Source organism: Stigmatopora argus, chromosome 2, assembly GCF_051989625.1.
Source record: "Stigmatopora argus isolate UIUO_Sarg chromosome 2, RoL_Sarg_1.0, whole genome shotgun sequence".
Classification (NCBI taxonomy): domain Eukaryota; kingdom Metazoa; phylum Chordata; class Actinopteri; order Syngnathiformes; family Syngnathidae; genus Stigmatopora; species Stigmatopora argus.
This window is the reverse complement of record NC_135388.1, coordinates 7,137,322-7,160,029: the sequence shown is the minus strand read 5'-3', so window position 1 is coordinate 7,160,029 and position 22,708 is coordinate 7,137,322. Positions and strand designations below refer to the sequence as shown.

Genomic DNA, 22,708 nt, shown 5'->3' with positions numbered 1-22,708 from the left:
TTTACAGTTTTACTTGTATCAAAACCTAAAATGACACTGGCGTTTTGTTATGACCAGCCCCCTGCCGGTAACTATAACGATGAGGGGCCTCCGTATGAAAATAAGCTTGACGGCACCCCCATTAAAAACCGTGTAGCGCTTTTACTCGGGTCACATACCGTTTCAATTGCGACCGTAGAACGCACGTGCGTGTTACCGCATTACCGTCCTCATTGCACAAAGCATGTGGGAAGAATTCATCCTGTTCTCCCAGCCCAAACGAACGCCTGGAGAGACATTTTTGTGCACCGGGACCAAAAAAGGGAGTTCCCGTAGAAGCGTCAAATTGTGTCCGGCAGTTGAGAACATACTGTATTTGTTCACGCTGGTTCCCAGGGCGACAGAGGTGGCGAACGTGTACTGCAGAAGAAATGGACGACCTTCCTGAAGGCCCAGCTCCTGTGTTCCCTACCGGATGATGGCTTCCCTTTTAACATCATCCAGGACATGTTTGTCCTCAAGCCCATGGGAGACAGCTGGGAGAGCACCGTCTTCTACGGGGTCTTTACGTCACAGTGGTAAGACAAACACACTATGTACTGTAAATTAGGGGAAAGGCGGATCATTATCAGCGTGGGGCTTATTTAGTTAGGATTTTTTTTCTTCTAATTAAGCTTTAAGAATGTAGAACTATGACGGTCCGGCGGATTGAGTGGTTAGCGCGTCGGCCTCACAGCTTTGGGGTCCTGGGTTCAAATCCAGGTCGGTCCACCTTTGTGGAGTTTGCATGTTCTGCGTGGGTTTTCTCTGGGTACTCCAGTTTCCTCCCACTTTTCAAAAACATGCATTGGACACTCTAAATTGCCCCTAGATATGATTGTGGGGCTACCAATTTAGGGTGTCCTCCGCCTATGGCCCAAAGTAAGCTAGGATGGGCTCCAACACCCCCCGCGACCCTAGTGAGGATAAAGTGCTTCAGAAAATGAATGGAAATAAGAGTGTATAACTTCTGTTTTGTCTTGTAAGTTGATGCTAAAAAAATGTCAAATATGTCATAAAATGGCGGCCCGGCGGTCGAGTGGTTAGCGCATAAATATATCAATATAACATAATATACAACCCTACTCCTTCAAAGTGGTATGATGTCACTTTTGTTGCCAGGTACAAGGGCGCATCAGGCAGCTCTGCAGTGTGCGCCTTCACCATGGCCCAAGTGGAACGGGCCTTCAGCGGGCGCTACAGGCAGGTCAACAGGGAGACCCAGCAGTGGTATACGTACAACCACCCCGCACCAGAGCCGCGACCCGGAGCGGTAAGTTGCGATCCGAACCCGTGCGCCTCTACGCTCTATTTGGCGAAGAATCCTTTTAATTATCCACCCCCGCGCAGTGCGTGACAAACCACGCCAGGCAAATGGGAATCCAGTCGTCCTTGCACATGCCCGACAAGGTGCTCAACTTTGTCAAGGATCATTTCTTGATGGACAGCGTGATCCGGAGCGCCCCCTTGCTGCTGAAACGCAGTGTACGCTACACGCAGATCGCAGTGCACAAGATTCAAGGCATGGAAAGGGCTTATGATGTGCTGTTCATCGGAACAGGTACGGTTAAAAACAATAAGGAGGGGGGGGGGACACCCCTTACTCTCGCATCGTCAATGGCAGCCAATAAATTAACAGTGAAAAAACTTTTCTTTCATTTGTTGTTTTGATGGGCAAAAATTGAGCTATTGCACCTTTTATTTATTTGTTTTTGCACTACTCTCGATTGTAATGGTAATGGAGGATACTTTTGCTTTTTCCTTGTTGATATTTTTTATTTATTTACTGTAAGTAGTGTTCAAAATTGTATTTTTTGAGTATGGATATCCAGTTGAACGTTTTAGTTTCAGTATGTAGAGCACTGGTGTCAAAGTGGCGGCCCGGGGGCCAAATCTGGCCCGCCGCATCATTTTGTGTGGCCCGGGAAAGTAAATCATGAGTGCCGACTTTCTGTTTTAGGATCAAATTAAAATGAAGAGTATAGATGTATATTAAATTTCCTGATTTTCACCCTTTTAAATCAATAATTGTAATTTTTTAATCATTTTTTTCTGTGTTTTTAGTTCAAAAATCATTTTGTAAAATCTAAAAATATATTTAAAAAAGCTAAAATAAACAGTTTTAGATCTATAAAAACTGAATTTTCAGGGCTTTTAATCCAGTTCTTTTAATCCATTTATTAAAAAAAAAAAATTATATCTAAAATGATCCGGCCCACGTGAAATCAAGTTGACGTTAAAGCGGCCCGCGAACCAATCCAAGTCTGACACCCCTTATGTAGAGTTTTAATACAAAATGTTAATATTCTTCACTGCATAACCCAAAATGTAATGTTCACCTCTTATGTTTTTAAAATGTGTCATTTGCCCTTTTAATATATTTTTTAAAGTTTTTAAACTTTTTCGCCATTGCACCCAGATGACGGGAAGCTGCACAAGGCCGTCAACGCCAATGACAAGATGCACATCGTCGAGGAGATGGTTTTGTTTCATGAACCGCAGCCCGTGCAACACATCGAACTGGACCCTCAAAGGGTACGTACACTTTACTCAATTTTTTTTTAAAGATTATAATTCATTTTAAAAGAGAGGGCTACATTTACCACCCTGCCCGAAGACTTCCAATCCCACCGGGGCCGTCTGGTCGCGTTTTCTTAAGAGTTATACTTGGCCATCTGGAGCCGAGTTTATGATCCTCGCTTGTGTTTTAGCCGCTGCTCAATTTCATTACCTTCCTCTCTTTATGACATAATGGCTTCTCCCGAGGGCTAAAATGGACTCTTATCGAAAGATTATGTCATTCTAATAAAGTCAGGGCTCCTTTCCCATGTATTCCGACTGATGAAAGACAAACAAGATGATTCCGTAATGTTTGTTCAATATACTTCGGGTAAGAGAGCCTTAATATAGACTCCATAGCGTGCACGTCAAAGCTGGTGAAATGAGTTGAGGACAATATGGCGTGTATGCACAGTCACCCCCAATTTAACTACCCTACTGGCGCCAAGCGAGAGAACATCTGGACAGATTTTGTGCTCTATTTACTTGAATTGTTTTTAACGATGTAATTGTTTCACTGTGAGGCAGTGCGGTGTCGCAGTGGTTAGCGTAACTGCCTTGTGCTTCTGAGGCGCTAGGTTTGAATCTTAACTCAGGTCTTCATGCTTGGAATGAATGGAGTTTCATTCATTCGTTTTTTTTTTTTGAACATGGTTAAAAAAAAGTTATATGCTACCTAGCTATAAGTAGAATTACAAGTAAGGGTTCACCAATTACTATGTTCTTGGTGTTTTTTGAAATCCACATTGTTTATGTATTTATTTATTTATTTATTTAATAATCTTGCTTTACCAAAAAGAAGGCTGTAGGGCTATTTTCTGTTACAACATGAAAATCAGAATTTTTAAGGAAATTCTTTCATTTTTCTAGAGAAGACATATATTTATATAGCACTCTTTCTATTCATATCTTAATAGCTTTCAATGCTGAATCAGCCAAATGTGAGCATTCACTAAACAGGTATTATTTGAGTGAAAATGAGTGTATTTGAGTGATAAATTTACGATGGGGATGCACCTTCAAACCGACAGGGCGGGAGGGGGAAGACAGGAAAGATTTGGGTATGTATAGGCTAGGTTGACACTTTTCATCCCGTCTTTTTTTAGGGCCTACTCTTTGTGTCGTCCTATTCTGGCCTCGTGGAGGTTCCCGTGGCCAATTGTTCCAACTACCTAAGCTGTGGAGAGTGTATCCTGTCCAGAGATCCTTACTGCGCCTGGACGGGACGTCTGTGTCGGGATGTCCGGATGGCACCGCCTGACAGGTAGACAAAACCAGTGGAATCACTAGAATGACAAATTGATATTTTATCGTGACAGGGTTGACAGTTTGACAACACCAAACTACTGGACAAAACATACACGGACAGAAATAATCATTCTGCAAATATCCTCCATTGAAGAAAGACAAATTGAGGGGCTCTTAAAGGGACACTTACCTCACAATCACTGGTGGACAGCTTTTTCATGGGCTCGTGCAAATTGTTGTGTGATTATTCAAATGAAATGACATTTTTGAGTGTAGCAAACCATTGGGGGCTTGCAGAAGATTCTTTTAAAAAGCTGTTGTTTTTTTCCTTTTTGCTACACTGAACTGGCCTTTAATGCAATACTTGTGGTTGAGGGTTCAGCATGTGCACACAACATGTAACTTAAATGCCATTTGTGGGTGTTTTTGTTTGTCCTCTTTTGTCTCAGTCACTGGCAACAAGATGTGGAGGAAGCGGACACTTCGGCCATTTGTAACAGGACGTTCTCGGGTCCAAGGTCCGCCCGACCGACGGCTGCCCGTGAGTGTCATTTTGAAACGCCGACATATTTAGCATCACGCTAGCTTGGTTGGCTAAATTCAATCTATTGCGTCTTTTTTTTTAAAATTTCCATTCTTTGGTCAGGTGGATCCCGTTGCCATCTGATAACCATCCCGACCAACACATTCCGGGTCCTCCCGTGCAAGCTGCGCTCCAATTTAGCCCGCAGGAAGTGGCGTTACAGCGCTAACGCCAGCCAGTTCCTGTACGCTACGCCCGAGGGCAGCCTAGTGGTCGTGGCGCGAGCCGACAAGACGGAGACCTACGAGTGCTGGTCGGAGGAAGAGGGCTTCCGCCAACTGCTAGCCAACTACTGCGTGCGAGCGGAACCGCGCGGCGAGAGCAGCACGGCCGCGGCGGGCCACTCGCGCACGCCGCACGTCAAGCGCGAGGAGGTGATGATCCTCCCCGGCGAATCGCGCTCGCCGCAGATCCACACCAAGACTTACTGGAACGAGCTGATCGTGGTGTGCGCCCTGCTGGTCTTCTCCCTGGTGGTCTTCTCTTTGTTCGTCATCTACCGCCACCGTGACCAGATGAAGTCCATGCTGAAGCAGGGCGAGTGCGCTAGCATGCAACCGAAGAAGCCCAGAATCGTCGGCAAGCCCGCCGAGAGCCTGCCGCTCAACGGGAACACCATCCCCGTGTCCACGTCGGACCACAAGGGTTACCAGACGCTCAACGATAACTACATTTGCAGCACGCCAACCCGGGAGTCGTCGCCGGAGAGCAAGAGCTTCTCCGACGCGTCCGACGGGCGGCCGCTCAACATCAAGGAGAGCCACGTGGAGTACTCGCCCACTTGCCCGCGACCGAGAGTGCGCTTAGGCTCGGAAATCAAAGACTCCATCGTGTGAGACCCCCGGCGTCTTTTTATTTTGCCCCCTTTCTTTTCTTTCGAGCCGCGCGGGACGGGAAAAGCGGATCCTGCGGGGTCGAGGATTCGGCAGCTGCTCGCCGATAGTTTTTGTCCATTTCCTCGCCGCCACTAATTGCAGAGAAAATAGGTGCGCGGTGTGGCAATTCCAGACCGAAGACGCTCTCACGCTATTTATGTCTTCAAGTACGACGTCACCGGACGCCGCTTTCGAGGGAGACTAGAAACGGACGGCGTCTTTCCGTGACGGCGTGGATGATGTAAAGATGAAGGATGATGAGAAAATAGCTTCATCAAAGACACGAAAGAAAAAGGCCAACAAACGTGCAGACTTGTACGTCTGTCTGGAGAAGAAGGAAAAAAATCGGAATATCCACGCCTACCAATGAATGCAAGACTGTCGGAAGGCGGGAATGTACACGGAATTGTGCAGGTACTACAATAATAAAATGCAGGAGCATTAAGCGGGGTGTACACATACCGATAACGGGAATGAATGTGAGCGTTTTCCCCTTCCTTGTTCAAAGTGACGCAATATCGTTACCAGATCAACATTCACTAGTGGCCTACTCTGAAGAAAACACATAAATTTCGGTATGTGTATACCCCACTTTACCCAAGTGACAGCCAAGGAGTAAAAAGATTTTCAGGGTCGCACCCATTCATCACGTGCTTTGTGCCAAAAAACAACGAACGAAGCAACAATTAACTTATCAAAATGCAATAGTAGTGCCATTTGTGTTGTGATGACCACTCCCACCTTCTTTGTTTTAGACTCGTAAAGAACACACAGAGGCTAAAATATCCTGTTTTTATATGGATAGAAAAATAAATGGGTTGCCAACCACTTAGGTAAACATACAAACAAGTAATCTGCTCTGTTTCTCCTTCTACAATAATGTACTCAACTGTGCAAACAAACAAAAAATGACTAAACAAAATAGAATCTTAGTTAGCGCACAATATAATTGCATTTTCCTAATTCTGTCATGTTTATTGTGGTGACTTGTTGCTAGGCAGAACTCGAGGGGTAGAAAAAATCCTGTTCTTCCTGCCTTTCTCTGTGTGGAGTGAGTGGTTCGTTAGGTCAGAATTGAATGTTTTTATTCAAACGGTATATTCAGATTTTTTTTTTTAACTCAATTTTTTTTTTAACTTGAAAATTGCTTTTTGTCGGAAAACGAAAGAACTGACGAGATCCAAACAAGTACGGATTCTTCTGGTATTTTTCCCAACTCCAGGATATTATTATTATTATATTATTATATTATTTACCCACATTTTGGCCACTAGTTGCATTAAAAACAATCTGCCAGGGTTAGTTTCGGCAGCATTCCAAGGAAATGTTTATATTACCAAGTTTGAGGATTGTTTTTAATGTGTTTACCCTGAAAAAACATTTATTTTTACCTTTCAGACTTTCCTCCACAGAATAGAAATGGCAGGGTGGGTTGGCAACAAACAGGAAGTTGGTCAGACACAACAAAATAACTCCGCAAAAGAAAATATGTTATGATGATGCAAATTTATTCACTACTCTCTGTTCCATTTTAAACGTGCCAACTGTTTGGTACCACAATTCAATGAAAAGCATTTATCCACAAAATATGTCCGTTATTTCCATGTTATATTCAAAAAACACTTTTTCCTCACCCATGTTCATGTTTTGGATGATTTATTCCCATTTAGGTTTTTTGGGAAAGTAAACAGGAAGTCACTCAGACACACAAACACAAAATAACTCGAAATTTAACTTCTAAGATTGTAAAACAAGTTGTTTTCGAACAAAATTGAAACAAGACTTTAACCAAAAAAAAAAGTTTACAGAATGTATTAAATATTTGTGTCATGTTGGAATTTGTTATTAGTGAAATGTATGGTTGTTTTTGTTGTTTGTTTTAACATTGGATGAACATTTCAGCAGTAATTGTAAGGGGGCGTGTCAATCCAATCAAATGCTCCTCTGAAGAATGTACAGTAATTTTTTGAGGGGTCTACGAAATTATGATCTTAATTGGAGCCCCCCAGGTCTCAATCCATGCATTCATCCTTCGTCACTCGCGTCTAGATGTCAATATAAGAGCACAAAAAAATAAAAAATCAGGACGTTTGCACAGCATGTCAATTTCCACATAAAATACAACTACTGAGAAAACAAGAAAACGGGGACCATTGCGACATTCTGTGCACACTACCAACACTTAAAAAGACGACTTTTCCCAAAGACGTAGGGAACTTACATATGTATAAGATAATATCACTGACTCAGTAAGATATGGCACCATGTCTTGAAATATATACAGCACCACTAATCATAAATATAATCTATTTTAGCGTAAAAACGTTAAACCGTGACTGACCACTATCCGGTCGCATTCAGATGACGGTGTCATTGCACAAGGTAGGGCGCAAAATTGGTGTGTTTTATGTTTTGCATTGATTATATTGAATATTTGTGCTTAATATCGTGTGCGTGCGTGCGTGAGACTTTTTATGGGAAGTTAAATGTGTAAGTGTTGTAGACTGTAGACGTAGAACTGAACCTTTTGTCCACCCATAAAGTTTTGTTGCCTTCCTACATAATACTGCTAATGAGCACACTAGTGTTTGTGGATCGAGCATATCAAAGCAGGAATATATTGTGTTTATTATGTTTACTAGAAATGTGTTAGCATAGCGGTAGTAGAAACGGTGACATATACACACACTACTGTTTTTAAATGTGTCTTCAAACGTTCAAATTAGGGTTGAAATATGGCAAGCTAGCTTGCGTAAGCTAATTGCTACGTGTGGCTAATAAAAATGCATTTCGTAGTAAGAACACTGGCAACTTGGATACATAATATCCTGCTTTCATATGCTTGGTAATCTCCAAAAAGCCTTTATCTTTATGCCTTTTTAAAATGTTTTATTTGTTAGAGTTCATGTGCCATTTCCAGTTCACAACTCCATTGGTAGCGCTACTTATGCTAACGGGAGCTGCTAACCACAAGAGCGAGGCTTACTGGAAATGCTTTTATTTTGTTTTTGTTTTAGCACACTCATGCCTTTCTGAAGACACAAACAAGTGCGTAAAAGTTAACATTTGGCCTTAATTGTTTTGTTTATTTAAAAATGCGGAGATTTTCGTTCCAGAGCAATTAAGCTTCCGTCATTTTGAGTGGCTCCTCAGTGATGCGACATATACTGTACTGGAAATGAATGTAGCCAGATGCTATTTTCACTTTTAATGGCCACCTCATTACATTTTGTGTGTGTGTGTGTTTAATTTTTATTAGGTGTTTTATTTTTCTCTCCCAAATAGTCCCATGAAACAGACCAAAACAAAAGAAAATGTTACATATTGGCTTCCTCCAACTAAATGAGACAAATGTGCTCTTGCCTGCATGATTCTCGTCTCGCTTGTTTTTATTTTTAATTTTTATTATAATTATTTGTCGTGTAAATACTTGTGAACCTTTTTTTGTATTACTGAAATTAAACGTGACGGTTGTTTTTGTTATAATGTACATAAAAAGCACTTTATTTTAACGTTTTTAAGATAAATGAATAAAATCAATGTTTTTGACAGACGTGGGTGTGAAGTGGTGTTAATTATTGCCCAAAAGTTTGTTGTTCAAATGTGGTTTTATTTAATTTTGTCTTAGATATGAACAAGTCACTTTTGGAATTGTGGCTCATTTTGGCTTTTTGCAAATCGATATTAATGAAAATCATCTGTTTTCAAGCTCAAACCTGGTAATTGTGAAGAAAAGTGAACGTTAACGCTCATAATTGCAACATTCATGTATGAAAAAGGAAGTTTTAGGCATTTGAATCCATCAACATTTTCACTTGATTTTACGCCTTGAGCTAGTGGCAGGCGACCAATCCAGGAAGTAACCGCCTTTTTTCCAAAGTCAACTGGGATGGCCTAACTGAGACCCGAATAAGTAGAAGGCCTGGAGAAAATCGTGACCGGACGTTTGGTCGCCCGGGTGAATATAATTTTGAGAGCTGGTTTCAACAGTAGATATTTAGATATTAAACTCTCATTAATATAATTTTGAGAGCTGGTTTCAACAGTAAACACTGTCATGTTGTCAAACGTCCGGGCGACCAAACGTCCGGGCGACCAAACGTCCGGGCGACCAAACGTCCGGGCGACCAAACGTCCGGGCGACCAAACGTCCGGGCGACCAAACGTCCGGGCGACCAAACGTCCGGGCGACCAAACGTCCGGGCGACCAAACGTCCGGGCGACCAAACGTCCGAGTACCGGAGAAGATGGATGGAAAAGCCTCTGGCACAGCTTTTCGCTCCATGGATTACATCTTCTATCCAATTCGAATTTAAATGTTTTGTGTTGCTTTTCAGGATAACAGCATGAACCCAGCGAGCATGCCGAGTTCTGCAGAGGAATTGCCATAAAGCAATGTATTTTTTGCCAAATGGCGACTGACTGACTGCACGGAGGTTAAGGCATCGGTGAGTTGACATTTGAGTTATTTTTGTAAACATTGCAAAAATGTTCATTGCTAATTCGGCAGGATGTTCATCAGTGTGTGGTTTGTATGTGAGTGTGATCAAAATACTGTTTCATAAATGTTTATGTAGTAGTTGGAAAGTGGCTGATGTAATATTTGGTGTTGTCTGCCACCTGGTGGTGAGGTACTCTTACCGTCATAATTAAACGTGGAAGAAAAATATTTATTTATTTACAGCCTAAAGCTACAGCTAACCCGTATTGATGCAATATTTGAAATTACACCATTTTCAAAATGGTGAAGACTAGTGAATTCAGTGAGTATTAACACCTTGGGAATAAAAATGATATACAAAAAGGCTTATTTAAAGAAAGTTAAATATTAAAATTGATTGTCAATTGTCGATTAAATTGTGGCAGCCCGAATAACAAGACCTAATCCTGTGGGTTAAAATCAAAAGCCATCTGCTTTGTACCGTAATTTCACTTTGCTGTAAAAAATAAAATAAAAAATAAGACTGTTCATGCAAGCTATTAAGTAGTTTTTATCCAATTGAATATGCCATATAATGTTTGGCCTAACTGCCTCCCTTTTTTCAACCTTGTTCCACTCCACCTTAAAACAGTATATAATTTGTCACATTTTTTCGCTTGAACATGGGTAGACGCCTAGGGGGCGTGGCCACATATTAAAATAAAAAACCTGTTACTTTAGATTTTGAGTTATTTCTCAACACAACTTGTAATTATCCCACTAACTACATGAATTTTATTGAGCCAAGCGAGTGTGAACTACAAAGATACTCTTTATTTGTAACCATCAGGAGACGTGTTTTGTACAAGAAAAGACACAAAAGCTACGTACGACAACACTGTGTTGTTCATCTTCCTCCTGGTGCTAAAAACACTGACACTCCTCAGCATGCACACACGGCGTCAGTGTGGCCAACAATTTTGCTCCAGAAAAGAATAAGGAAAAAAAGTATTCCATTGCCATAAGGAGAGAACGTAGGCTCAAGTCATAGCCGAGTCTCAAAAGGGGGGGGGGGTTAAAAAAAAGACATTACTGGCTTTTATATTTATCAGGAAAGAGGCTGTATACAGGATGAAGTCTTCACTTCACTTGGGACTTTGGGTTGTCTTTCTCACCACCATCTGACTTTTTCTGCTTTTGCTGCATTATTTCAGCATCCCTTCAGAGGAGAAAACCAGAAAGTATCATTAAAATGTGAAATTCGAAAATCTTTAAGTATTTCTCCAAATGTGGGGGCTGTTTGTTAAGCCGCATTCAGTTAAAAAAAAAAGACAGCAGCATTTTTGCCAGTGTTTCAAATGTGGAGTGGGAATTTTAGTCACTTTTTTTTTACACATTTACAGCAAAATTTAGCAACTTCGGTATTTATTTTGAAATATTAAATCCAAACCAAATAAATGTTACATTTAAATAAATATTAATCCTAAATGTCTCAACTAAATATTTAGCTTTTATGCTAATTAAAAGGGCGGGTGAGCTAAAGTAACAAAGTAAAAGTTGATGAGCGAGTCTCAGTATGTAATAAATGAGCTCCTCTAGCTTTTATTTTGTTACCTTCCAGTCACCGACCGTTTTAAATTTGCATATTAGCTAAATATTTAGTTGAGACTTGGGATTTATTTATGCTTTAGATTTAACAATTCGATTTAGAATTTGGATTTATACTTGGGGTTTAGATTCGACATGTACGATTTGGATTTAGCACTAAAATTTGATGATGAATACTAATGATAAACACTGAAGTTGCTAAATGTTGTCGTAAATGCATGAAAAAAGTGACAAAAATTTCCACACCATATTTGACAAACTCAGTGGCAGTATGGGAAATTGTTGCCGTCTTTTGAAGCGCCAAACGGCGCCCCATCCAAACAAGCGGCGTCACACCTCTGCTTCCGGGCGGCAGCCGAGAGTCCGTCGTCGCCTCTCTTGCCTTTGCCGGTGTCGTTCGCCTTCTTGGCAGCCTTTTGGCGTGCCAGCTCACGTTGATTTCCCCCTGAACAAAAGCAATATGTTATAGTACATAAACGTAGATCTCTGCTATATACCCCCAAACCCTTAATATTACTATTTAAACGGTAAAAAAAATAGGATCACCAGAACCCTAAAAATAGAGACAAATAAAGACTAGCGTTGCAGCGCATAAAATGACAAGACGTGGCAAGGAGGCGCTATAGAGCATCTCACCAGCTCAAAACAAAACAAAACAGAATCAAATCTCTGCACAATAAAACACGTCAGAAAGATTTTGACATGAAATAATACACGATTATTGCTAATATTATTCTACGTGGTCAAGATGCCACTGAAAAGAGATGGAGATGAGCTCAAATAGCGTTTGTTTCGTTTTAGCAGTAAATAGGCCAGCAATTGACAAAAAAATGACCCAGATTAAGAAAACTGTGAATCTCGATCCCGTCAAGCTTCACCTAATCTTAAGAAAATAAAATTAATTTCACGTATTGTGAGCAAATGTTAAATGTCTCGACCCCGAGAAAGGACGTGACGTCTATTCCAGCGATTAGACGGTGCCCGTCCAGATTTGGTTGCGCGATGGACAGAAACAACAAGCACACGCTGCGTGCAGTCGCTGTAAAGAGTAGAATGCCTTACGGTCAGTTAATATGTGTCAATACCCACTGGTCATTTTAGAAACGGACGCCTCCGTCGACCCAAATCCACAAAAGAACTCAGCCTAGGGCCCAAAGTGTCCCTCTGCGTTGCGCCAGACGCACTCTCTTGTTGCCTTCTTGTGCTGCGCATGCTCACAAGACGACAAGCCCCAGATACACCAGAACATTCCTGCCATATATATCAACATGTTCTCAATTGAAGTAAGCGCGACAAATCCAAGTCAGCAGCGTAGGCAACCGGCGGCCATCTTAAAACAGTAAAGTTATGAGATTTCAGTTAACTTCAAGTGGGCGCTTTTCTCCTCTAAAACACCTTGAAATCGGCGCAATCTTGACGGATTTTAAGTGTGTTAAAATATACGTATATAGTTATTTTTAAGCATGCAGTTAATGTACTCTTCTAAGTTTCTGCAAAACAAAGTCATTTGAAAAAGGGTGACAACTGAATTCATTGCCTACTTCAAGTGCACAATCCGTTTACCATAATGTTGTTTATGAAATGACAATGACATTTGACAGTGGACATTGCCGACTAGTGGCTCTATTGGCTCACAGTACGCATCTAGTATACATATGATATCTGATTCTTAAAACTTCTTACAACACTAATGTAGTAATTATAGTTGAATCACTTTTTATATAAAGCCTACACCCAACGACTGTGAAACAATGTGTGCTGGATGAAACTAGTATATACAAAACAAAACACACCCTTTTTAATGCGCCGTGCAGAGGTAATGATCCACAGAAATATCAAAACAAAATTTTTCTTTTTGCCTGTCTGGTGTATCAAAGGGAAAGACAACACCTTTATGATGTCCAATAGTAAGAATCTTGTTTGTTAAACTCAAAATCACTGTTTAATTTTTCAAATGTGTTGTATAGAAAACAGAAACATAAAAGAAGAACCAAACTAAATTTCATGGACAGACTCAGATTTTTGTGCATTTTATTTTTCAAATGTTAGATGGTTCCAATTGTACATGATTGTATACATAAATATCCTGTAGTATATTCCACTTACTAAGGGGTAAAGTCATTGGAGGAATCTGGCCAGAAGAGGGAATACTTTGCCAATAAATTGAAAATAGTGTCACTAGCCTACAAATTCCAAAGCTTTTAGAATACTAACCAAAGTCCATGCATATTTTTTTCCATCAATTTAACTAAATAAAGTCAAGGATACATATTTAATAAATAGCAGAAGAAGGTTCCCTTACATGATGGTTGTGGTGTCACAAAATATGCCTTTCTTTGACATCTAGGATTTACCAAACATTACTGTTAGGCCCACAATTTATTTTTATTTCCAGGAACTACCTATAATTCTAATTTATAATGAAATTTTCTTACATTTTTGTAGTTATGAAGAAAAAAGTGCATAACTCCAAATAATAAGCTCTTATTTTTTGTGTTGTAGTGTCATGTCAATTTACTCATTCTGAAAAAGACGTCTTTAATCCCAACGAATCTCCACCGTAAATCATTAAAAAGGACTTCCCAAGATGTCATTTTGTGTTTTAAAGTTTTCTGGTGTTGGAAACTGTGAAAAGGCTTGCAGTTGAATAACATCTCTATTAGTTACGGAGCTCCATGAATGCTAAATGAGTCACTGTAGTGAGCAAGATGGGAGGCACACTTTATTTTGCCCTTCACTTACACTTGTTATGAAGAAGCGTAAGCATTGATGTGGAGCGCTATGCACTTCTATATCTCATTCCACTTTGGTCATCCATCACGCCGCCATTGTACCGCCTGCTGTCCTCCGTGATTGATGGGAACGCTGATGCCATCCACTTTGTCCTAAAGCCCCCAGCATGCACTGTTTGTCAGGAGCCAGGGAAATGTTGTTTTTGTGGAATAGATGTCAAGAATTTTAAGATTTTTAAGGAGCGCCCCGGGTGGCAAGATAGAAAAAAAGTGTTCCTATCTGTTCTGTACTCAGAGATTACTAAATGTTAAAGACAGATTACTAAAGTGTGGGTACAGAATACTAAACTGTACCACCAGATTACCAAACGGTGTGTAGGGATGACTAAACTGAGATCAATTTAGTCATTTGTGTGTAAAGATTAGTAAACTGTGGCTACAGATGACTAATTTGTGGGTATAGATGAGCTATGAAAATGTTTTTCTACCCTAAACTCTGTACATTTTCCTTGTTGGATTAGGCGGTAAATGAGATGATGTTTGTGCTAGTTTCAATAAGAATTTGTGAGACTGAATTCTAATCATCTTTTTTTTCCAATTTAAATGGATGAACAACTGATTTTGGGTTATTTTTACAATTTTGAATCCGTAAGCAATTGACAAGTAGTTGTCAAGAATTGCTTATTTGATATTTAACACATTTAACAGATTTGTCTTACCTCATTCATTCGTATTGAATTTCACTTCTTGTTTTTTTCTGTCCTTCAAAAAGCACACATCTATTATGACCTTTATTACGTATTATGCAACACAGTGAATCACCAGGACTATGTTCTCATCATTTGTAAACAAAGTACCCCACACATTGGCGTCATTGTGATGAGAAGAATCAAAAGTGGGCTAATGGGTTAATGGGATTTAGGTGGCGATAGTGATTTGTCAAACTTTTTGTGGCATGTAATGTGATCATCCACTCTAGTTTCACATGAACTTTTTCCCGTGAGCACACGCAACTGAAATTATTGGATTAAAAACTTGAATGTTATGCCTTGTAAAGGAGCGAAGAGATAATCCGTTCTGACAAAAATGGCTTCGCCCAATCACGGGCTACTGTTCCACCTTTTTAAGATGTGGAACAAGGAGACACGTGGGCATCATTTCTCCTGTTGTGCAGATGTTGCACCGCCTGACCTTTTGTCTTGGCTTCAATTTCCCATACGCAACTGCGAGGGTTCAAACCTGATATTAAAAAAAAAAGTCAGATAAGTGCTACATTGTTTATCTTTTCTAATTCTAAAAAATCTAATTTGTTTGTCTGTTTCCAAGTGTATTGGGCTCCACACTGTTGATTCTCACAGGAAAGCAAAGATTTTTTCCCGTTTCAGTCAGGATTGTTTGTGATGTACCGTAATTTCACGACTATACGGCGCATCGTATTTTTAGCTGCAGTGTCAGTAACGAGTGCTATTTCTATATTTTACACACACAAAGGACGCACCGTTTTTATAGACGCAGCCAGGCATGGCAAAACATACACCATCTTAAACATACACGCTACACCCACACGCTAAAAACACGTTTTTAAAAAGGCAATGGAAGCAAACCTGAGTTTTGTTGTACTTTATTTAGCCATTTTACAATGTACTCCCGTCATCATCACCCACAAATCCATCAAAGTCCTCATTTGCTGTGTCCGAATTGAACAACTGTCCAAATGAGTCATCAAAAACGCTGAGTTTTATACGTTCGTCCAGGCGGCCACAATCCATTCGCAGATAGTAGCTAGCTAGTAGCTAGCGTAACTATTCCAACGCTGTCTTCCATGCTTCGTAAAGCTGTGTTGATGTCGATCGCCGGACCACAATCCATTGGGTGTATTGACAAAAGAACTATATATCCCAGCAGTCACTGCACAGTACTTTTTCTACGGGAAAATAGCAGAGTCGGGGGCTGCTTGCCGTAGTTGTGAGAGCTGCAGAGGATGGTGTACCCTATCGACTTATTTATTTTATTTTAGCGTGATGACAATTGTAGTATTGGTCCATATATAAAGCGCACTGGATTATAAGGCGCCGTGTCTATTTTGGAGAAAATTTAAGACTTTTATGTGCGCCTTATAGTCGTGAAAATACGGCAACTAAAACAAGCCTGCAATGTTGCAACAATTACTTTGGACTTAGATCAGATTTTTTTTTTGCATTATCTGAGGCCAAAGTCCCAACATGCGAATTTTGAAATGCATCTTCCCCACGAGTGAAATATCTCAGACTGTAATTGAATGTGATTTCCCATATAAAAGCAGTCCTCGGAAGAGAAAATGAATGCTTTTTCTCTTTTCATTGTGTGCTAAAATTACACCAGACGCAGCCTTCCACTGGCCTTGCTTTCTGACAAGAGCGAAATGAACGAGTGTATCACGTCTTCTCCAAATGCAACAGGCTTATGTCAAAAAAGCCTTGCCGTGGGTACCGCGTTATGAAAGGCAAATAACGACCGCAGATGAAAGCGTGATAGAAAATGGGCAAGGGTGCTCCACCAAGTCATTACAAAAGTAAAATTAAATCTCGACATTGTCCAGACCACATGTCCAAATGGTTGTCAGGGGAACGGCCATTTCTTGTTTCCAGAGTACAGAGAATGCCTGATTTCGAGTTCATAACATAAAATGGATTTAAAAAAATAAGAGTCTTAGATTTCTCCTGCAAACAGATGTTAACATTTTTCCATTGGTGTTCTCTCTTCGCGTCTCCAGGTTGCCTGTGTGAATGAACTCCCTGTCTCCTGGCTGGCTCGCCATGTTTGCTTGGCTGTCCCGCGAAAGAAGTTCAGCATGTAAATCTTTCTTGACGTGTGAGTACAAACTGCCAATGTCACAATTCCACCTGAACGTGAGAGCCTGGCCACTATTTGTAACGATGCACAAGTAGGACAGCGTCCCTGTCGTCGCGACGGCAACCCTAGATTTGTTAGGGCACTTTTTAGAACGATGAACTGAAGTGAGCTAATTAGCACGCAAAGAGTCGTTGAATTTGCAAATTTGCATCCTCTGTGCATGCACAATTATCGACAGCCCGGCAATGAAGCCAGTGAAAATACGATCCATCTATATGTACGTACAGTGGGGCCTCACGCGTGCTTTGCATTTCACAGGCGCTTGGTAATGAAATCCATTCTTGTCATTGGCCCAGCAGCTAATGGTAAAAGGGGTGAGCAGTGGCCCACTTTAATAAGGCAGTGGCATCCCACTGTATATAGTAAATAGTAATAGTAAACTCATTCACTGTCCAATCCATTTCAATATGGATGGGTGGCATTGTGGGATCATGTTTTCAGTGTCTAAATTGTCAAAAATTATCATGTGCCTATCAAGATTCCTATGATTTTTTTTTTTGCAAGCAAAGTTTGAATTCCCGGCAAAAGTGTGAAATCAAACTGGTTATATGCAAAAAAAAAATCTTTTTTGAATGCATACCCACCCGAAGTGATAGATGAAACTTCGGGGTGTGCAATAACAATGTGCAATTTCTTAGACTGTGCAATATTTTAGAATTACCTTGCCCGGATGTGACTTTTTAAATTACTTATTTATGTTTTTACTGAAACACGCACTTAATTTCGTTATGCACAGCTGTTGTATAATGCTTTTGATTTGATGATTTGATTTGAAAAAGGCAAACTGTTCAGAAATGACATGGTTTGTGTCAAACAAGTAGCCTCGCTCATGGCTTGTTTTGCTTTAGGTTTAATTTTTATTTTATTTATTTATTTATTTTGTGGGTGACCACTGCTAAAGATATTGGCAAAAGCAACCTGAAAGCATAACCATGTAATACACAGCCAATCGAAGAGATTCTCCTTCCCCAATGCAAATCGGTAAATAAACCATCAGACACTCCCGATATAAGTGGTATCCATGAAAAGGGAGTCTCCTCCATGGCAACGGGTCTCCGAGTCCTCCATGGCATCACACAAGGGAAGTCCTTTCCCATCTGGAGTTGATGAAGCACAGAAGACTGGATGGGCGCATCCAATTCCCTCTTCGCTTGGTCGGAGGAGAACTATCCTTAGCGACTTTGCCCTCAGAGGATACAGTGGAGACAAATATTGTGAAGGACAGAATTAGAAGTTGGGAGTCTCCTCCCAGCCCTGATGGCTATTCAGCCATTGCGATGAGGATTAACGCAATTGGCGAAGATTTGGCACACGATGAAGCTGTTGTCCTGCCCCTTGAAAAAAAAATATCTTGGGTCTCACTGGATTGTGTAGCTAATCTAGCGTCCACTAAGTGGTCATCAAAGTGTTCAGCGACGGTGTCGTCACGGTGTCACACAGACTCCAATCACCTGTCTTGAATAGGATGACGTCTGTGGGGCAAATGAGTCATGGGAGACACCGAGGCCCCCTCTAGTCACAAATGTGACGGCTCCAGTCATGCGGCGGAAGAATAGGCATCTAGTGAGAGGTAATAAATTCACAGATAAGATGAGGTGAAGCCCTTTTGTGAGATCCTCTCTTCCTGTGTGCGCTTTCACACGTGATTGCCCGGTTGTGACGGACAACCCTAATCAGGCTTCAAAAGCCAATGCATCATTTGCCAGCTTTGTTGAAGAAGTGCGACTTCACTTCAGCACTAATGTATATATAGTGTTGAACCGATACCATTTTTATGATCCCGATACTAATGACTAATTTATTAATTACCCGCTAATACCACATTTTTTAAAGCCTGTACATTTTTGGTTCTAAATTACTGCATACGCACACGAATGCAGAATAAGTGTCGTCATGGCTTGGTCAGACACTTCTTATCAATGTATGTGCCTACCTGGGATGAGTGAAAAGAACATTTTTGCTATTGAGAGAATTTTAAGTCTTAGGTTTTAGAGCAGGGGTGTCAGACTCGGGTTGGTTCGCGGGCCGCGTTAACGTCAACTCGATTTCATGTGGGCCGGACCATTTTAGATATAATATTTAGAATTTTTTTAATAAATGGATTAAAATAACTGGATTAAAAGCCATGAATATTCAGTTTTTTTATAGATCTAAAACAATGTTTATTTTAGCTTTTATATATATATATATATATATATATATATATATATATATATATATATATTAGATTTTACAAAATGATTTTTGAACTAAAAACACAGAAAAAATGATTAAAAAAATTACAATTATTGATTTAAAAGGGGGAAAATCAGGAAATTTAATATACATCTATACTCTTCATTTTAATTTGATCCTAAAACAGAAAGTCGGCACTCATGATTTACTTTCCCGGGCTACACAAAATGATGCGGCGGGCCAGATTTGGCCCCCAGGCCGCCACTTTGACACGTTTTAGAGGATTTCTTTCATGTACTACTTTTTCAATGTGTTATTAAACCTAATACTTGTATTAGATCCACAGTGGGTGACAATATATCACTTAGCTCATGTGCTAATACTTATGCTAGCAGAAGATACAAGTACGCTAGCCTGCTTTTTAGTTTTTCCACCTTCTAAAAAAGGTAGCTTCTTCGTAAAACTTGAAATCCTAGCTGGAATTACTGCTTAGCAATTAAAGCATACGTCGAAAATATGACTGCTTCATGAACACATTTGACGTTTACCAGAATTAAAACTTCTCGTCTATTTGTTCCTTTTCTTCTTCAGTTGTGTTTGTCATTGGCGACCATTTTTGGGAAAGGCGACTAGCGCTTGGAAACTAGATCTCGAAGATTACATATTGCGCAGCAATGGCGTACAATGCCTTCATTTTATAGTAGAGATTCAGACTCTGAACTTCAGACTGCAAGGCGGATGTGCTAACATCTAGGGCTTTAGGCGTATTCTTTAAGAAGTACTGTAAAAGTCAGTCTTGGCATAATGTCAATGTCACAAGCACTTCCTGGTCTCTGGGTATAAACGCTTGAGTCGTCTGGTGTCTGACTTTTATGGGATCGCTCTGTCACAGTGTGCCACTGTGGTTTCAAATGGACACGGACTCCTGGTCCCAATTTATTGGATCCTCCATTCATTGTTGTCTACAGTGTGATGTTCCTAGACGGCACGTGCCGCAATCGAAAGGCAACTGGAATTATTAGACAAGCCAAGCTGAACATAGTATATTTTTTGGAGTTGTGCTAGAACAGACATGCTCTTGTTTGACCCTTTCTTTGTGTATATGTGTGGAGTGATACATCACACCTGTAGTCAGTGTTAAAGTAGCACCTATAAAGCTAGCTTAGTAAAGCGCTATGCACCTGGGCCTGTTTCCAACTTTCCACACTCCTCAAAGTATTCTTTCATATATCAAGCAAACTACTGTCAGTATTAGTAGTCTTTATCTTGAATCCTACTGATAGTAACTACAATAAAATAATGTTTTCAGCTATACCCATTCACTTAAACACTGATAGACTTGAGCATGCGATTATGTGCATTAACGACGTCACGAAGAAGGCCATGCAATGTGGGATAGTACTCGCATTTTATTGGCTAAAATAATACCATATTGATAATATTTTTTTCCCCCATGTTGGTCGGCAACCTCCTTGAAATACCCGCTTTTATTGTTTTTTTTCCCTCCACTTTTACCACTACAAACAATGAAATTCGGTGATATTTAAGTTAAGGTCTGTTTCTGTTATATCTTAAAACCCAAATATACTTTAGTTTTACCAACTTTTCAGCATCAGATGGATCTAATTACTACTTAACTTTTGTACTAGCACCAAAAATCGCCACTCACAAAACATGTAACATTTTTTTTACAATAACAACAACAACAAACTACAGTGTTAGACATGCTAAACAGACTAGCTAGTGAATAATCTACTGCCAACATGCCTTGCGACTGACACGTAGCCTTGAAATTCTTCACTTTGCGCCGTAAAACTTTGGCTTTCTCGCGGCTACAGCGTTTTAAGACATTTTTATGAACACGTTATCTGGTGTTCTCTTGCGAAAGTGGATTTTAAAGTGACCGAAGAGAGGCACTCTCTATGTGAATGTAGGCAGTATATAAGGAAGGGAGAGACTATCCTTTGTGAATAAAGTCAACTCAGGTGTGGCGATCTGTTCCCGGGGGGATCACCAGGTTTAAGGCACTTCCCACGAAGCAGATGGCGAACTGCAGACAATGAATGGATGAGACAGATGAGCCAGGTAGAGGCACATGGAGTAGGAGGTCATGGAGATTTTAATTACACCATTTTTAATCAATCAGGCGTGAGACGTTTTTTTTTAACCCTGCTCTCACAATCAATGCAAATTCATCACTGGAATAAACCTAAGATATGTCATTGTTATCTGTCAATAATGGAGACGTTAGCTACTTAGTGTCCTCACGAAGAATAAGACGTTTTTGAGACCTCCCTCTGGGGGTACTCGGCCGTTTGGTCGCCCGGAAGGTTATTGATAATTACAATTTAAAATTGTTGCTCAAATTCCCTAAATACAAACTGCGAATTATTATTTAGTCATACTTAATGCCCTATTAATTATTAGGCTAAAGAAAAGCTCCAAATTTCCCGTACTTTTATTGTGTTTTGTTGGAGAACTTGTTAAGACCCTGACTGACGTCCCTTCCTAAGGGGACAACTCATGTACATACAAACTTATACACTCACACGTCCGCTCAGTGAAACTGCTCAGGGCCATTGTTGGCTTTTATAGATGCATAGACTGTGTTGTTTTACCTTGTTTTGTCGCCGGTCTTTTGGTCGTCGATCTTTTGGTCGCCCGTTGTTTGTGTCCGGGCGACCAAACGTCCGCGACCAAACGTCCCGCGACCAAACGTCCGCGACCAAACGTCCGGCGATCAAACGGCCGGTCACGCCCTTTGGGTGCTCTTAAAAAAAAGTGACATAATGCCAATAGAAGAGAATTGTATTCACATACAGGTTCTGCTTCTACTTTGTCCGAGACATGAGGGAAGCAGATGGAAGAATTAAGTAAGGCTACAATCAAATCTTTTTAGCAACTTGAAAACGGCAAATTCGACCAAATCTTACTGTATTTTAATACATTTGCAAAGTGTAAACATATAGTCAGTCTTGGTGTGTTGGGAGATCTGCTTGTCTTGGCCTGTCAAATCTCAGATTTTTTTTTAAATTGATATTATTGACTTTACTGAGAACCATATCTTCCGTTTTTGACTTAGAAATGGTTGCGGTGTAATTGCTGAAGGTAGAAAGCATTTTAATGAACAAAGTTTCATGCATGTGCAGTGGATGATGTTTTGTTCAATCTGCTCTCACTCCTTTTAACCCACAGTAACCTCCTCCTTCTGTTACGTGCGTTCATTCACGCAGCAGCTTAAGAAATTAGCTAAATAGGCTTATGCTTGTCAGACTCCCCTGCTTTGGCTACTGCCACTGTCCCTTTTGCACTTTCTCCCTGTCTTTTGGCTCGCTCATATTATAGGCCGGTGACATAGCGAAATGTAACACCAAGTCTTTTTTTATTGATTCATTGATCAAATAAGGTGCACGATTTGAATTACTATTGCATTTAAGTGTTTATTTTTTTAAGGGCTCCTGTTTGGTCATTTTGTTGACTGAGTCTTACCAATGAGACACTGGAGGAGAGTTTGACAAAATGACAATAACTAAAGCCATTAACACCTCAGCGTAATCTTTTCTGGTGCAGATTATAGGACTGACCCACATTGGGGTAC

General features: G+C 40.4%; 2 protein-coding genes across 3 annotated transcripts in view; one reads left to right on the top strand and one right to left on the bottom strand.

Moving 5' to 3' along the window:
* LOC144066788 (semaphorin-4B-like) overlaps positions 1–8,836 on the top strand; it is a 73,250-nt gene extending 64,414 nt beyond the window's left edge. For both annotated transcript variants that reach the window (XM_077590130.1, XM_077590122.1), the window contains 7 exons: positions 376–557; positions 1,141–1,291; positions 1,369–1,579; positions 2,438–2,553; positions 3,684–3,841; positions 4,275–4,366; positions 4,472–8,836. In XM_077590130.1, the coding sequence (XP_077446256.1) occupies positions 376–557; positions 1,141–1,291; positions 1,369–1,579; positions 2,438–2,553; positions 3,684–3,841; positions 4,275–4,366; positions 4,472–5,244 (1,683 nt within the window). In that variant the 3' untranslated portion in view covers positions 5,245–8,836. The remainder of the gene's footprint in view (positions 1–375; positions 558–1,140; positions 1,292–1,368; positions 1,580–2,437; positions 2,554–3,683; positions 3,842–4,274; positions 4,367–4,471) is intronic.
* A 1,681-nt stretch (positions 8,837–10,517) lies between these two features.
* Positions 10,518–12,560, bottom strand: LOC144070662 (small EDRK-rich factor 2-like). The gene is made up of 3 exons (XM_077595064.1): positions 12,401–12,560; positions 11,648–11,756; positions 10,518–10,922 (listed from the first exon to the last, which is right to left on the bottom strand). The coding sequence occupies exons 1-3, from the start codon at positions 12,405–12,407 to the stop codon at positions 10,844–10,846; spliced, it is 195 nt and encodes a 64-aa protein (XP_077451190.1). The 5' UTR covers positions 12,408–12,560; the 3' UTR covers positions 10,518–10,843.
* Positions 12,561–22,708: the final 10,148 nt, after the last annotated feature.

What these genes read in the sequence shown, in the direction of transcription:
- LOC144070662 (XM_077595064.1), bottom strand. An exon ending in GCTGCCGCCCGGAAGCAGAG is followed by an intron (nt 10,923 to 11,647) that starts GTGTGACGCCGC and finishes TCTCCTCTGAAG; the next exon opens with GGATGCTGAAATAATGCAGC.